General features: G+C 36.9%; 1 protein-coding gene across 2 annotated transcripts in view; it reads right to left on the bottom strand.

Moving 5' to 3' along the window:
• CNPY1 (canopy FGF signaling regulator 1) overlaps window positions 1–16,702 on the bottom strand; it is a 101,520-nt gene that overhangs the window by 26,200 nt on the left and 58,618 nt on the right. For both annotated transcript variants that reach the window (XM_075827397.1, XM_075827396.1), the window contains exon 3: window positions 6,432–6,547. In XM_075827397.1, coding sequence (XP_075683512.1) covers window positions 6,432–6,547 — 116 coding nt within the window. The remainder of the gene's footprint in view (window positions 1–6,431; window positions 6,548–16,702) is intronic.

Genomic DNA, 16,702 nt, shown 5'->3' on the forward strand with positions numbered 1-16,702 from the left:
ATGACATTTACTGACACTACAAAATGACACATGAAATGAACAACATCCCATCTAGTCCGGAGTAGCATTTTAAAAATTATATTTTCCATTTGCTATGGGCCCTTGTCCAGACCAATATATTTTTGTACAAATAATGACATATTTCAGAAAATTTGTGTAAAAAAACAAAAAAAAAACGGAACTAAAATATCCATAAATTTAAATTAAAGACTACATTTACACACACACACACACACACACACACACACACACACACACACACACACACACACACACACACACACACACACACACACACACACACACACACACACACACACACTCCATTCCATATACAGTACATTCAATGGAATTTTTTATTGTGAGACACACTAGTCATGGATTAGTAGACAGCTGCCAGGATGAAGAACCAACTACATTATAAAACCATAATGCTGAAAGCTATAAGGAAAATGTGAAATATTGCAGCATGTTTCCACAGTAAGTCGTCTGAAAATTCAGGATCTTGAGATCGTCTCTCAACTATAGTCTGAAGCTTATTGCAGCACCGGCAGAGGAGCAATCCAAATGTTCTTGAAGAAGAATGAAAACAAGGCTTAAATAGTAGACATAATCTTACAGGATGATGAAGTCACCGTTCACTAATGGAGCTCGCCAGTAAACCAGTAAAGAGCCTGTGCAGGGTTACATGTGACAAACCAGGTGGTGTAAATCACATTTGTTGGAATCTTGGCTAACACTAGTTGATGTTGGGTTGACCTTAGTTCTGCTTACTAGTTAACATTGGTGTGTTTAACTGTTCTCTCACTCAATGTTTTTCAACAATCCTCTCTTTCTTCTTCGTATGTGGCCTCTGCCTTTTTTTTTTTTTTTGAGCTTGATGAAGCTGAACAGGCTTAGCTAGGGAAACTGGCATTTAGCGTTAAGGTTTGTCCCACCTCGAGAGGCCACCTGGTCCTGAATTCCAGTTGTTTGTTGGGATTTCAGACAAAAAACAAAAACCCTCTGCTTTATAAGCGAGACTTCTAGACCCTGCAAGAAAACTAGACTGTAAATTAATCCAGTGTGAAGTCAATTTTCTTGTAAATAAAACGAGAGGGAAAAAAAAAAAAGATTGGACCAATTTCAGCAGTCCGGGTAGACGGAGTAGAGTGGTTGTTATTGCCCTCTAGTGCCGCAGTGAAGACTCACTTTTAACCCTCTGGCTTTTAGAAAAGTCAAATTAAAAAAGGGCAATTAAAAAAGTTTTGATGATGTTCACCTCAAAAATAAGAATATGAATAAAAAAATGAAAAAGTAAAAAAAGTTATTTTTTTTACTTGAATTATGCTAGGGTTTGAAACCAGATAATTTCCAAATCTGTTAAGATTGTAATTATATGAATAGAAAACTTACTTAGTCACAATATTTATAATTTAATATTTATTTAATTTTTATAATTTACTAATATATGGGTGGGCTGTAAATATTTCACACCTATTAATGTCCGTTTACACATAAGATTAATAGTTACACTTAATTAGTTTCTGAGAGATCCTGACAACTATTGCAGGGTCAATTCAGATCAGTCAAATCGTGGATCATAATTGTGCATATCGAAAAAATTATTGTTAGCGGTATTGGTAAATGCAACATTTGCAACACAAATAGCTGCAATCAAACTTGTGTTTGAAAACAGCGGCATATGTATGATGATTGTACCGATAGAAATGTGCACCAATGATTAGTAATGATTTTGCACACCACTGCTCATTTGTCGGCAATTTGAAAAGTTGCTACGTGTAGAATCTTCTTCAGTAACAAAAGAAAGTTGGGCAACAGGAAAGATGTATTGTTTTGGACATAAACTTTTATGCAACAGGCTCTCTCTTGTTACAAGTTTCCAGTATTGAACTAAATATAAATCTACATAAATGCGTGAACCTATATTTTAATGTGCCATATTAACAAAATGTATTAATTACTTTCAAAATATTCAGAGACCAAAAATAGAATGTTAATTTTATGCTATATATTTTACCTTTAGGCTTCTTTCACACTACCGTAGTATACGTTAATCTCTCTTCCGTCAGAGGAAGAGAGGATCGAAAGATTAAACGGAAAGCAACGGTTCCGTTAGAATTACCATTGATTTCAATGGTAATTCTTCTTTTTCAGTTGCTTTCCATTTGTCTCCGTTCGCTAGGTTTCTGTTTTTTTCACGGAAACAAAAGTTCTGCAGACTGCACTTTTGCTACCGTAAAAAAACGGAAACCTAGCGAACGGAGTTAAACGGAAAGCAACTGAAACAGAAGAATTACCATTGAAATCAATAATAATTCTAACAGAACCATTGCTTTACGTTTAATCTTTCTATCCTCTCTTCCTCTGACGAAGAGAGGTAAGCATATACTAACGCTAGTGCAATTTTAGGTTTCACATTTGTATAAATAAAATAAATAACAAGGTTTTCATTAAAGTGTAACTATGAGATTTCTCTTTATAACAGCCAATAGTAAGTGCTTCAACCTTGAGTTCACAGAATGTAATAAAATAGAAAGACAAATGCTGAAAGGTATATGGGATGGTTCAGGGTGTTTGATTCTGGATAATGGTATTCTTCATACGGTCTCCTTTTAGGACTGGAGATCATCACTGTAACATTGCTACAACACCCAAGCCTACTGCATTTGCAAATACATTAACTAGGTTTACTTAAAAGTAAAATTCTGGGTTGGAGTTGCTCTTTAAAATCAAGACAAATGGAGATGGAAAAATAAACCTTTAAAGGGGCACTAGGAAAACGGATACACTGTGTCATACTTAGTGCATGGCAGGCTCTGGCCTTCATTGAAAAATAAAATTTCACAGGGCCTTTGTAGGGCCCTTCCATTCAAAGCCCAAATTTTTGTGTTGTAGACCACTCCTTACTTCTTTCTAATTCAATAGCAGGAAATTGTTATCATTGACAGCCATGTTACAGATATAGTGGAGCTGCAGGCCGGTCTCAGTCAGTGACATCACCAATATATTTCTATACTATTTGAATTAAGACCAAATATTAAGATTTCCACATATGTTAAATAAAAGAAAAAACAACAAACTTAACTTGGTGCGTCTTTACGTTTTATATGTAAAAAACACTGTACGAGGAATTCCAGTTAAGGTAAAAAAATTGTATTCAGGCTAATACCCCAATGGTAACGCTTACCTGCCATTTTTTTTTTCCAGTATAGTCTGCTTTTTAGCTCTGCTGCATTAAAACCACAGAGATCATTGACTGCATCTTGGATGCTTAATTAAAAATATGGGGACATCACTTTAAAAAAGTTGGTGTTCATTTATTTTATTTATTTAAAGGAAAGACAAAAATATTAATGGTTAACAGATAGATTTCAATGGGAGGCGGAGGAGTTTTTTTTCGTGGCATTTTTTAGCCGCTTGTGGTAAAAAAAAAAGCGGCATGCTCCCTCTCGCCTCAGACCTCCCATTGAAATGAGTGGGAGGTAGAGAAAGCGTTTTTCTTGCGTTTTTTGACGAGGTGCTCAATGGCTGCGGGCGAAAACCGATGCGAAACGCGCGGCAAAATTTGCAGGTAGGTCAAGATCTGCCTCGAAATTCCTGAAGGAATTTTGAGGCAGATGATTTTTCTGCTTGCAAAAAAACCTCTGTGTGAACAGGGCCTAACAAGGGGGCATCCACATAATCTAGAGCAGTGATTCCCAACCTTATTACAATAGGGGAACACCTGAAAAATATTTCCACTCCCAGGGAACCCCTATTGAAATTCATTGGTGTAGGAGTGGATAAATAATTTTATAATGTTATATTCTGACTGAGATTTCTTGCCTGCTTTACCTGCCCTCATGCCAATCATCTTTGGATAGACTTACATCAGTTTACCATTTCTAGAAATAAAAAGATCACAGGTCTTGCTGCTGCCATCTGGAGAACCCCTGACCTTGTTCCAGGGGTATCAGCACAGAAGGTTTTTTTTAACTGTAAGACAAGTGAGACTATGGGAATCTCTGCCACAGGATGTTGGTTGGTGGTTGGTTTGCATGCCTTTCTAGAAAAACATAATATTACAAGTTATGTGTATTAGATACATGAACTAGTTGGCAATAGGAATAAGGAGGATTGTTTTGCTTTCCTCTGGATGAACATTTGAGCACGTTAGGTTGAATTTAAAGAAAATCTAAACCAAGAAAATGCACAAAATATTTTTTAAAAAATCCCAGCAATTTCCCCGTTAATATTCTTATTTTTTTTCTCATATTACAATCAAAACAGAGAAATATTTTAAGATTTTTTTCTATATGTGTGACAGTAGATCAGCCATTTTTCCTTCCTCCTCATAATCTGGTTATTGTCTATAGACAACTGGCTGCAGTAGGAGACTCCCTCCCCTGCTCTGTTTAAAATAGGATGCAAATTAAGTCCCGCCCCTTGGTTAAGTCCTGTTAAACGGAAATGGAAGAAATTAAAATAAACTCAGATTTCTTGTGAAACCTGCAGAAAATAATACAGACTGACAAAATGTGTAATTTAGCTGATCTCCTGTTAACTTTTATTATTATTTCTATGTTTAGTATTACTTTGTCTTTTAACAATCTTACCATGTATTTGTCCCACAATTTTTTTGTCAGCTGCGGTTTTTAGGAATAACTTGACACTTACATCCTTTGTTTATATACAACCATTTAAAGAGGACCTTTCACCTCTCCTGACATGTCTGTTTAAGAAAATAATTATATTGAAATAACCATTCTGGAGCATCTTTTCTGAAAACTCTATGTTGTGCCGTTCCTTTTTTATTCCTCCTAGAAATGTATAAATAAATTTATTACTGGGTGTTACTAGATGGGGGCGTGTCCATACACAGGCTGACCATATCCAATCAGTGCTGTGGGGACACGCCTCTTTGACAAGTGGAATGGTAACACCCGGTTGTCAATTTATTCATACATTTCTAGAAAAAAAAACAGAGGAACGACACAACGCAGAGTTCTAAGAAAAGATGTTCCGACATGGTTATTTTAAGGGAAATACAAGTATTTACTAAAAGAAGGAGAGGTGACAGGTCCCGCTTTAACTCCTATGGGACTAAAAATGTTCTAATAATTTACAACAGGGAATAAACTTTCATCGTCCTCAGGATTATAAAACCTGAACTATGAATCTTCTAATTGGTTGTACGTCTGATTTGTCTTCTGTTTCCAGTTTTGTGAGCTTAACAAGTAATAAATATTCCTCCTGTAGTAACCAAAAGCCAAATTATCATCACTGCTAAGATGATTGACGGCCAGGTGTATACTGGTCAGATGGAATTGAATATAACTACAGTTTGCGATCTACAACTTTCTATATGAACCAAGTCATGTTTGTTGTGTTACTGCGAACAGTAATCTTTTTGAAAACCTTAAACTCAAAAATAATTAATTGCCATAATGAGCAGAAATTATAGTCTACTCGTCAGGGTCTACTTTAGCTAATGTATTGCAAAATTGCATTTCTCTAATATATCCCTCTTATATTCTGCAAGCGGAAGTGGTCCAAACAACAGGCACGTGGGGTCATTCATATTACCCAAGGATTTTCTGCAGTCCACAGCATATATTGCAGTTTTTACTATTGTAAACTCTTAGGAGAATCAGGAATCTTATTGGTAGGAAAAAATAAGAAATCTAAAAATTAAAAAACAGAATTGTCTTAACGTATTTCATAATTGCTACTCATCAAATCAATGTGATCAGTTATATTAATGCGCGATGCAAATCTAATACATTTATGTTAAATTCTAATATGACATTAGAAAACTTCTTTAAACATAACAAAGCTGCAAGGAAAGATTTGGAATGGCCATTTAAAACAGAGTCATGTCTCGTACTTTATTAAACCGTAGCAAACGGCAACATAATCACCCAAGAGCAGATGAGCGAGCTAAAGATCCATGATTGTAGATTGTGCAGCTTTCCCCTTTCAGTCTTGGCAGAGACGACGAGGTAAATGAGGGTATACCACATCATACGCATAACATTAATCTCAAAAAAGAATTTGACTTCCGTGGCCTTGAAAAATTCCCTAAAGGAATCCTAAAGGGCCTTCATTTGCAGATTTCAATTAGCCTTTATTTCTATGCAATTATACATTAAACTCGTGTATTGTGTTGGCTATCATAATATCCCTTAATATGCATGAAAATCAAACAAAGCTAAAAACAATAGTATTCAATACATTTCTGAAGGCTTCAGAGTGCGAAAGAAAAGACGGATCAAAATGGTTACCAGGAACAGAAGAGTTACATAAGATATTAGAAAGGAAAGTTTAAGGTTATGTCAGCTCTCCGAGGAAATAAATCCAATCATGAAAACTGTAGGATTACACCAAAACCCCCGGCTTGTTAATATTAGCATCATTTTCAATTCAGTCCTTTTATTTTTTTCCCTTACCTTATTCTGTACCTGCGTCCCATCCGGATTTATCCTGAATGACCCTACATCAATTGTCTTAGTCGGGCTCACTTTCCTAATTTCATGCAGCAGCTCATCTACCATTGCCCTGCAGGCTGTAAAGGAAGAGGGGAAAAAAAGATCTGAAATATTTTTCAAGGATTATTTCAAAAGAAAAGTGAGTTACATTTCTCATAACAAATGTTATTTCTATCTATGCTAAAATGGCAGTGATATCTCTCTGATCATATAACATACTTGCTAGCATCAGCAATGCCGGATTCATGCCCTGGCATCATCTACATTTACTCCAGGTGCTCAGGTTTCTTCCCACGGTCCAGAAACATGACAGATAGGTTAATTGGCTTCTAACTATATTGACCCTAACATCTCAGATAGGGAAATCAGACTGTAAACTCCACTGGTGCATGGCGTAAAAAAAAATAATACATATTTTCTGACTAGCTGTGTATAATAACGTTTTACTACAGAAGTAATAATAGGGCCAGGTGCCTACCTGGCAAATTATTTTTCTATATATATATATATATATATATATACACACACATCAATCACACAAGAAAATGGTGACCGCACTCGGAACACTAATGCCACCTAAGCACTACAGATAAACAAACATGAATTACTATTGGATCTACTTACAAATAGTGAGGTTCTTTGCGCACATTTTGATCAAATTGTGTTAGCCCACCTGCCACGACGAGGTGTCCTCTATAAGGTGGGAACCTACGCTGCACATACACCCGGAACTGGGACTAAGCCCACATAGATCTGGGGATGGTAGGAACCAGCATTATAGGAAAGTAGGCTTAGTCCCAGTTCTGGTTGTATGTGCAGCATAGGTTCCTATAGAGGATGCCTTTTCGTGGCAGGTGGGCTCACACAATTTGATCAAAATGTGTGCTAAGAACCTCACTATTTGTAAGTAGATTCAGCAGTAATGCATATTTATCTGTAGTGCTTAGGTGGCATTAGTGTTTGCAGAGTGATGGCACCATTTTCTTGTGTGCTGTATAAATTTGCAGTCACAGGCATGCTTATATACACAATTTTTTCATTTTGCTGGAATGTGCTGTTCAAACTTTTGTGTTTTTTATTTTAGTAATTCAATTCAAAAAGTGAAACTCATATATTATATAGATTCATTACACACAAAGTGATATATTTACAGCATTTTTTTCTTTTAATGTTGATGATTATGGCGAACAGTTAATGAAAACCCAAGATTTTGTGTCTCCGAAAATTTGAATATTGGGTAAAATTTCAATATTGTAGACTCATGGTGTGACACTCTAATCAGCTAATCAACACAAAACACCTGTAAAGGTTTCCTAAGCCTTTAAAGGTAAGGTGTCACGGAAAAAATATTTTTTATATGTTTTTGCTTTTAGTATGTTATTAAAATAAATGTTATTTATTTGTGTTTTTGTGTTTTACTTTTTTATTTTTTCTTTCTTTTACTTCTCCTTGGGGCTGCCATTTCTTTTTTCATCTCTGTATGTGTCGATTAACGACACATACAGAGATGGAATACGGCACATACATCCCCATAGTGAATGCGAACGGGAGCTGTTCCATTCACTATAGCGTACGCCGTCTGTATGGGAATGGGGCATGCTCCGCTCCCACACAGTCCAAAAGGAAGGTCTTCGGCCGAGCGACATCCGGCCCCATTTTCATGTGGACGGAAGCCGCGGCCGGACAGTAAGATGACTACTTCCAGTCTCGGCTTCCGTCCATATGTTCAGAAGCAAGGACTAGGAGCGGAGGGAGCGGCGGCGGCAGGAGCAGGTAAGTTATGTTTGTATATGTTCTTGTTATACTGTGTGATTACACTGTATGTAATCCTCCTACACTGTGTATTCGCTCAAAAAATGGCAGCACATAGTGTAGGAGGTTTGAACATTCAACCCCCTCCTTTCTCCTGCCACTAGCCAGGATAAAGGAGGGGGCATTGTGTGAGCACACTAAAGCATGTGTGTCTACACCAAATTTGCAGCATAAAGCAATGAGGTTGCTTTACCACATTGCAATGCTGCAATTTTGGGAATTTCTCCCTCTAGTGACCTGCACATGGAAATATTCTAAATTAGAATCTAATTTATAATATTTCCTGACTTGTCAAAAAATGTAAAAAATTAGAACAATGTGTAATCATTTATTGACTAAACAGTTTAGCTAAAAAAAATAATAATAATATATTTTTCTAGCGACACATTCCCTTTAAAAAGGACTGGTCTGCTGCTCAGTGGTCCAAAGTCCTGATTTCAGATAAAGTTAAATTTAGCATTTAATTTGGAAATCAAGGTCCCAGAGTCTGAAGGAAGAGCGGAGAGGCATCAATCTAAGTTGCTTGCGATCCAGTGTGAAGTTTCCACAGTCAGTGATGGTTTGGGGAGCCACGTCATCTGCTGGTGTTGGTCCACTGCCGTATAGCAGGAAATTTTAGAGCACATTATGCTTCCCTCTGCTGACAAGATTTATGGAGATGCGGATTTAATTTTCCAGCAGGACTTGGCACCTGTCCACACTGCCAAAAGTACCAATACCTGGTTTAATAACCACAGTATCACTGTGCTTGATTGGCCAGCAAACTCGCCTGACCTAAACCCCATAGAGAATCTATAGGATATTGTCAAGAGGAAGATGAGACAAAAGACCCAACAATACAGACGAGCTGAAGGCCGCTATCAAAGCAACCTGGGCTTCCATATCACCTCAGCAGTGCCACAGGCTGATCGCCTCCATGCCACGCCGCATTGATGCAGTAATTCATGCAAAAGGAGCCCTGACCAAATATTGAGGGCATATACTGGACATACTTTTCAGTAGGCCAACATTTCAGTATTAAAAATCATTTTTGAAATTGGGTTTATATAATATTCTAATTTTCTGAGAGACTAAATTTGGGGTTTTCATTAACGGTTATCATAATCATCAACATTAAAAGAAAACAATGCTGGAAATAGATCACTCTGTGTGTAATGAATCCATATAATATGAGTTTCACTTTTTGAATTGAATTACTGAAATAAATTAACTTTTTGATGATATTCTAATTCATTGAGAAGGACTAGTATATAATGGGAATAGAAGGTTTATTCCCTGCATGTATATGTAATCTGCTTTATGCTAATTATTTCACTGATCAGCATATTCAATATGTATATATATATTTGGAAATTATATAATTTGTATAAAAGCAGCTTATATATGCAAAAAAATTAAATTTACAGTAGTTGTACAACACAATTACACTATTTAAAGGGGCTTACGGAGAATAAAAGTTGTTTGATATCATAGGACCACATCAACCAATTGCTTTAGCACTGTACACAGTCAGTGCTAGAGCCATTCAATACTGTGGGTTGTGACGTCACATTGGATGACTTGACAGGCCGTATTATTTACATATGGCCACAAAATTATTAAAGGAGTTGTCTATGCCATGGAAGAAGCCGCCAGGCAAAGCGTGAGTCGGTCCACGAGGTACAGACTTTTTGTGTCTGCTAGAATTTTTATGTTTATATGCCTTTTCCAAGCAAATGTTTGCGAGTACAATAAATGGTTTTATGTGGATCTCAGGAACTCAGTGGAGTCTTGCTGTGCTACACCATCCGAGGCCGATGTTTTCCTTTCTCTGTTTTAGGGATTGTGCAAGTACAAACGGCAATATGTGTTGGATTCACAATATCGCAGGATCCATCTCTAGTACAATATGTTTTTTAAATCAAAAACATCATACGTTTTAACATTAACCCTTTGGTGAGAACGTTTTGTCTTTGAATACGAGAGCTGCACTAACCATTCTTGACTGGAGACATCTATGTATTCAAGAAAAAAAAACGATTTCCAGAAAGCCCTTTTAATTAACAATTATTCTCTATCTCATATTAATGCGCTCGAAACCGGTCCTCTAGCACTCCCCCTATGCCAAATCTAATAATTGATGAAGGATCCATCAGAACATAAGATTGGGGAGACAAAGCCACAAACATGTAATTATTGTATGCTCTTCTGTTTTACAAAGAACCTAAATATGTAACTATATATAAAAAAAATCTTTTAGTTGTAAATGCCCACCACTCAGGGGCATGAGAAAATTGGCATGGAGCAATCCGGTCTCTAAAATTAGTCCATGCACTGACACTTTCTAGGCAAATTTTTTTTAACATACTAGTGGCCATGTCTATCTCTTCTATATAGATACATTTTCTTTATTACTATTAATATTAACACTTTGTGCACATATATGTTATTATACTTTGGATACAACCCAAGATATTTAAAAATAAAAATATGTGAACATTATCAGAAATATACCAACCCTAAACTGACAAGTGAGGCTCTGTTCACATTTCCATTCCATCAAGTTTCCATTGTTTTTGACAGGCAGAATAGCATAGACTGTTGTGCTATCCTACCCGATAAAAGAAGTGGAAAGCTGACTAAGGCTTCGTTCACTTCTGCATCAAGGCTCCGTTCTGGCGTTCCGTCGGAGCTTCCTGTTAGAACGGAACACTGACTGAAACAAACGGAAACCTTAGGTTTCCGTTTGCATCACCATTGATTTCAATGGTGACAGATCCGGTGAAAATGGTTTCCACCTGTCTCAGTTGTGTAGTGGTTCGGTGGTTTTGACGGAATGAATAGCGCAGTCGACTACGTTATTGCTTCCGTTGAAACGACGAAACCCTTGCACAACTGAGATGAACGGAAACCATTTGAACCAGATCCATCACCATTGAAATCCATGGTGATGATTTGTTTCAGTCGGGGTTCCGTTCTAACGGGAAGCTCCATCAGAACAGAGCCCTGACGCAGATGTGAACGAAGCCATGATGCCAGTGTGAACAGAGCCCTACAAACAAAGACTGTCTCTTTATAACAAGAAGTAGGTACATAATCCTCAAATATTGTACGTGAAACCATACAGGTGACACGCAAGCTATAATGAAAGCCTATATAGTCAATATATACACTATAGCGATTACCTACAACACTATATAGTTAAAATCATAATACAAGCTTGACGGAGGCTAAAGTTACACTTGCAATGTATAATCCGTTACTCTGATCAGTTTATAGATTAGAATAACGGATAATTACTTTATATTGATTCTTTGTCAATCCGTTTGTAGCCATTTTAAGTTGACACCAATGATAAAAATAACTCATCCAGTAGACATCAGGCTTTTTTTGAGAAAAAATTCCTGTATTCTGCACTTTTATCTCTCCCAAACAAATGGACGACTAACGTAACAGATGTGAACGGATGCAATTAAAAATCCCATTTATTTCAATGGGATTTTAAAAAGGATCTGTTTATTTTCTGTTATTCTGATCTAAAATCGGGTCAGAGTAACGGATTATACAACGTAAGTGTGAACTTAGCCTGAAGGTAAAAAACAACAATATAAAGTAATATACTGTATATCTATAAATATGTATATATAAATATAAATGTGTTTCACCACATTTGTAATCTTATGTGTATGATATGTAATCTTACGGAAATTAATTCTATAAAACAGTATTAGTTACAAATACAGAATCTGTGAGAAATGTATCAACGTCCGTAGTAATGTATAGAATTGAATTATTGCACTGATACTAAATAGAAAACTATTGGTATACAACAAATATAATGACTTTCTGGTTCCACTGAGCTAAAATGTGCCAGTCCTGCAAACATTTACCTATTTATTTTCAGTATTTAGGTCAATATTTAGGTCACATGTAAAGTTTCAAGTTGTTATTTATCTATCCATTCAGGAGCAGAGAATCCACACACAGATCAGTATCAAGATAGCATGAAGTACGAGAAGCCCAACAAAATAATAGCAATGGCAAGTGAAGCTACTAAAACTGATCAGGTCATTACCGAGCATCCTGGTAAATCTACTCTAAAGATGTAGCCACCTCACGGAAGATATTCATTTAGGCTCTGTTCACACTGCCGTCATGGATTCTGTTCATAATGGAGCCATGACCGGTATGACTGATCTGTTTTCAAATGGATACCAACGAATCCCATTGACTTATAATGGGGTCTGTTAGTTTTTCCTCAGGGTTCTGTTTTTGGCGACAACAATAGCGCTACAGACAATATTATTCTTGCCATAAAAAACAGCGAGACCCCTGGAAGTACAAATGGAAACTAACGGGACATAACACTGTTGGGTACAGTATTATTCAAATCACATTTAACATGCACTAAACATTGTAAAATAAAAAGGAGCGATAAATATCATGTAGAACAGGGGTGCACTACAGGTTATTTGGGCCATACTGTTATTCTGTACTACCTGAAGGGGCTATTTTAAAATCCGGACAATGTAGAACACATTTAGCGCTCCGTTATGTAGGTTGAGATGTGACAGCTGTCAACTTATATACCAGAGAAGGCCGGCTAACTGACTTTTAGGAGTCTCAATCGTACAAACATGTCGCATCAAGTTTTTGAGATGGTTTTGTAAAGTCTAGTAATGGTTATTAGGGACGGAAACTAACTCTTGTAATCTCAAGTCAATACTGTGTTCTCTGAATGTTCAGACCTAGCGATGACAATCCCACCACTGAAGTGTTCCAAATAGTAGGGCTCATGGCAGACTCTCCACACAAGGGCCACCGCTACACAGTGGGGTCACCAAGCATAATACAGAGTACATAAAGTACGATGGGCCAAACAGTAGTGCAGCACAATAATAACCTATACATTCCCAAACCATTGTACCCACCACACAGAATTGCTAATAACATGTTGCCCATACAAATGTACACAGTGCCCCTATTATATACCATATGTGTCTCCTCCATGGTCCTGCACTGCTCTCTATACATTTAAGAAGCGAATGAAATTTAGTGATCTCTTTCTATGCCTATCTTTGAAATCAAATCTACATTTATTATGTATTATATATTACTATATTAATGGTTATTTTAGAGTGGACATCTACACAAAATGAATGTTTTGACATACCAAAGAAACGTGTCAGTAGATTAAATCATGGAGTCTTTAAAGAGGCTCTGTCACCAGATTATAAGTGCCCTATCTCCTACATAATGTGATTGGCGCTGTAATGTAGATAACAGCAGTGGTTTTTATTTTGAAAAACGGTAATTTTTGAACAAGTTATGAGCAATTTTAGATTTATGCTAATTAGTTTCTTAATAGACAACTGGGTGTGTTTTTACTTTTGACCAACTGGGCGTTGTGCAGAGGCGTGTATGACGCTGACCAATCAGTGTCCTACACTTCTCATTGTTCCAGCCCAGATTCTTTCACTACACAATCACACTGTAACAATGGGCTGGAACAATGAGAAGTGTATGACGCTGATTGGTCACTGATTGGTCAGCGTCATACACGCCTCTGCACAACGCCCAGTTGGTAAAAAGTAAAAACACACCCAGTTGTCTATTAAGAAACTAATTAAAATAAATCTAAAATTGTTTATAACTTGCTCAAAAATTATCGTTTTTCAAAATAAAAGCCACTGCTATTATCTACATTACAGCGCCGATCCGATTATGTAGGAAATAGGGCACTTGTATTCTGGTGACAGAGCCTCTTTAAGCTCGATCCTCTGCTGAATTCCAAAACTACAGAGAACTGAAATCCCTTTGGCACCACTCTGAAACCTTCATCAATGAAAATCACTGACCCAATATTGTAAGCAAATCAGTGATTCTGAGGCGTAACTTGAAGCTCCTGGGCCCCAAACCTACCATGTACCATTTACAATACTGATGTCTTCTTATGTGGGGTCGCACCTCAGGCACCAGTGTTGGGGGTGGGGTGGGGGTGCGACTACTACTTTTGCAACCCCTGAAACTTCGCTCCTGCAATGATTTGAATGGCCCTTTGCTTCGAATGTTGAGACAGAGATATCCAGTAACACAGATCTCTAAGTAAATAGGCTTGAGGGATCGAAGGTGCAAAGAAGCCTCATTGTTCTAAAAATAAGTGGTGCTCTAAGAACATAGACTGGATTGATAGTATCGTTTAACACATAATAATAGCATTAGAAGAACAATTTTAGTTTGATTTACACTAAGGTCTCATGCACACGACCGTAGTGGTGTGTACAGGCCCGTGATTTGCGGCTCGGACGGCCGCGGAGTGTCATTCGCCGGCCGCCAGAAGATCACGTGCCGTTCATATGGCCATGTACATTCATTTCAATGAGCCCGAATCGCAAAATGCATCCCATATAGGAAATGTCCTATCTTTTTGCAGTCCGGGCTCCCAGGCAATGCACGTTCGTGTGCATGAGGCCTTAGTGTGATACTTTGGTATATACGTTATGTCTTTAATCAGGAAGAGTTGGTCCATACTTATTATTCCTGGATTTAGGAATGGAGTTAAGGAGATTGGATGGTTAGAGTGTTTGGGATAAAACTAGGAACGTAGTTTTAAAAAAATGAATTCTAAAAAAGATCCAATCTAAGTTTTGGTTTAAATAAATGCAAGCAAAAGCTGTACTGTGTGAACACAACCTCAAGGTCACACCTTTCGTGACACATGTAGCAGCCGCTATTTTAATTTACATGCATTTTTTTAAGGTTAGACTATTGTTTACCAAAGTTAAAAAACGCGCAAATTTGTGGTAAAACCACGTCGGCTCAGTGTCCGGCTGCATCACGACCACACTTGGACCGCTACGTGTGTCCCTACCCCTAGAACTATACATCGATTCCAGAGGATTAATTCGCACAACTGTCCTAACACTGAAAACATTTAATTTGTAGGATATATTTTCTGGGGCCTCAGATGCCTTAAATATAAAGATTCTCCATTTTATTGAATTTGGTACTTAAAGGAAAGGATGTTCTATTGTTTTTTTCCCCTGCTTCTTAGTGACCTGACAAAAGGCCATTACAAAGTGGTGCCCAGTTCCCTGTTTAGAAACAAGGGTAAGCGCAACCCTGCAACGATACTTCCCATTCATACTTGTGATTGAGGTCAGAGGAGAGAAGAGAGACCACAGAAAAATCCCAAGAGATTTGTACTGACCTTTCCGGCTGTCGATGAGAAAGGCCATCTCACGCTATACTATTTTCCAGTTCTGCTCCAGTAATCTCTATATAATAACTGTCATGTGGAGACACCTTTATGTAATGTGCATGTTCTTGTTACTGGACGCTAAAAAGACGATGCATCCGAAGGCTTGCACAAAATACTTGCAGATGAGATTGAACATGTCATGGCTACATAGTTACCTACAACTTAAAAGATTTATATTTAACCCATTAAAGACACAGACACTTTTGGACATCAGGACCAGCCCCATTTTTTTATCTGACGTGTCACTATATGTGGTAATTTTGGAATGGTTTTTACCTATCCAAGTGATTCTAAGATTGCTTTTTCGTGACACATTTAACTTTATTAGTGGTAAATTTTGGTAAATATGTTTACTCTTTATTTAGAAAAAAAAAAATCTGAAATGTTAATAAAATGTGGAAAAATTAGCATTTTCCTAAATTTGAAATCCTTGGCTTTTAAAATGGATAACGATACCACACAAATGAGTAAATAAGGTTTACCATATGACTTCTTTATGTAAGCACTTTTTTTTATTTCATTACATTTTTGTAGGTTGTTATAAGGCTTAAGAGTTTAATATACATTTTTCAAATGGTCAACAAAAATTTTCAAAAAACTTTTTTTTAGGCCCCATTTTATTTTTATAGTGACTTTGATGGGCCATATATTATAAACCTCCTGTAAATCCCCATTTTAAAAACTGCAGCCTCAATGTATTTAAAATATAATTTCGGAACATTGTTAACCCCTTTTACAGGAATTAAAGCAAAGTGGATGTGAATTTTTTTTTTGTGTGCAGATATTCAATATTAAACCATTATTTTTTCTAACACAACAATTGTCAACAGAAAAAACATAACTTAATTTGTATTATCCAGATTCAGCAATTTTCAGAAATATCCAACACGTGGCCCCAGTATGCGCAAACACAGGCCTCAGAAATGAAGAAGCACCTTGTGGATTTTAGGGCCTTCTTTTTACTAGGATGTTAAGGCTCCATTTCATGCTTGAAGGGGCCTTGAGGTGCTAAAACATAAGAAAGAATCCCAAAAATACCCCATTAAGGAAATTACACTGCTTAATGAATTTATCTAGGGGTGTAGAGAGCATTTTGACCACACAAAGAATTTCATATAAATTATAAAAATTGGGTCGTGTAAATGAAAAATATATATTTTTTTCAAATAATATGTAGTTT

The sequence above is a fragment of the Rhinoderma darwinii genome, chromosome 5 (genome assembly GCF_050947455.1).
Source record: "Rhinoderma darwinii isolate aRhiDar2 chromosome 5, aRhiDar2.hap1, whole genome shotgun sequence".
NCBI classification, from domain to species: Eukaryota; Metazoa; Chordata; class Amphibia; order Anura; family Rhinodermatidae; genus Rhinoderma; species Rhinoderma darwinii.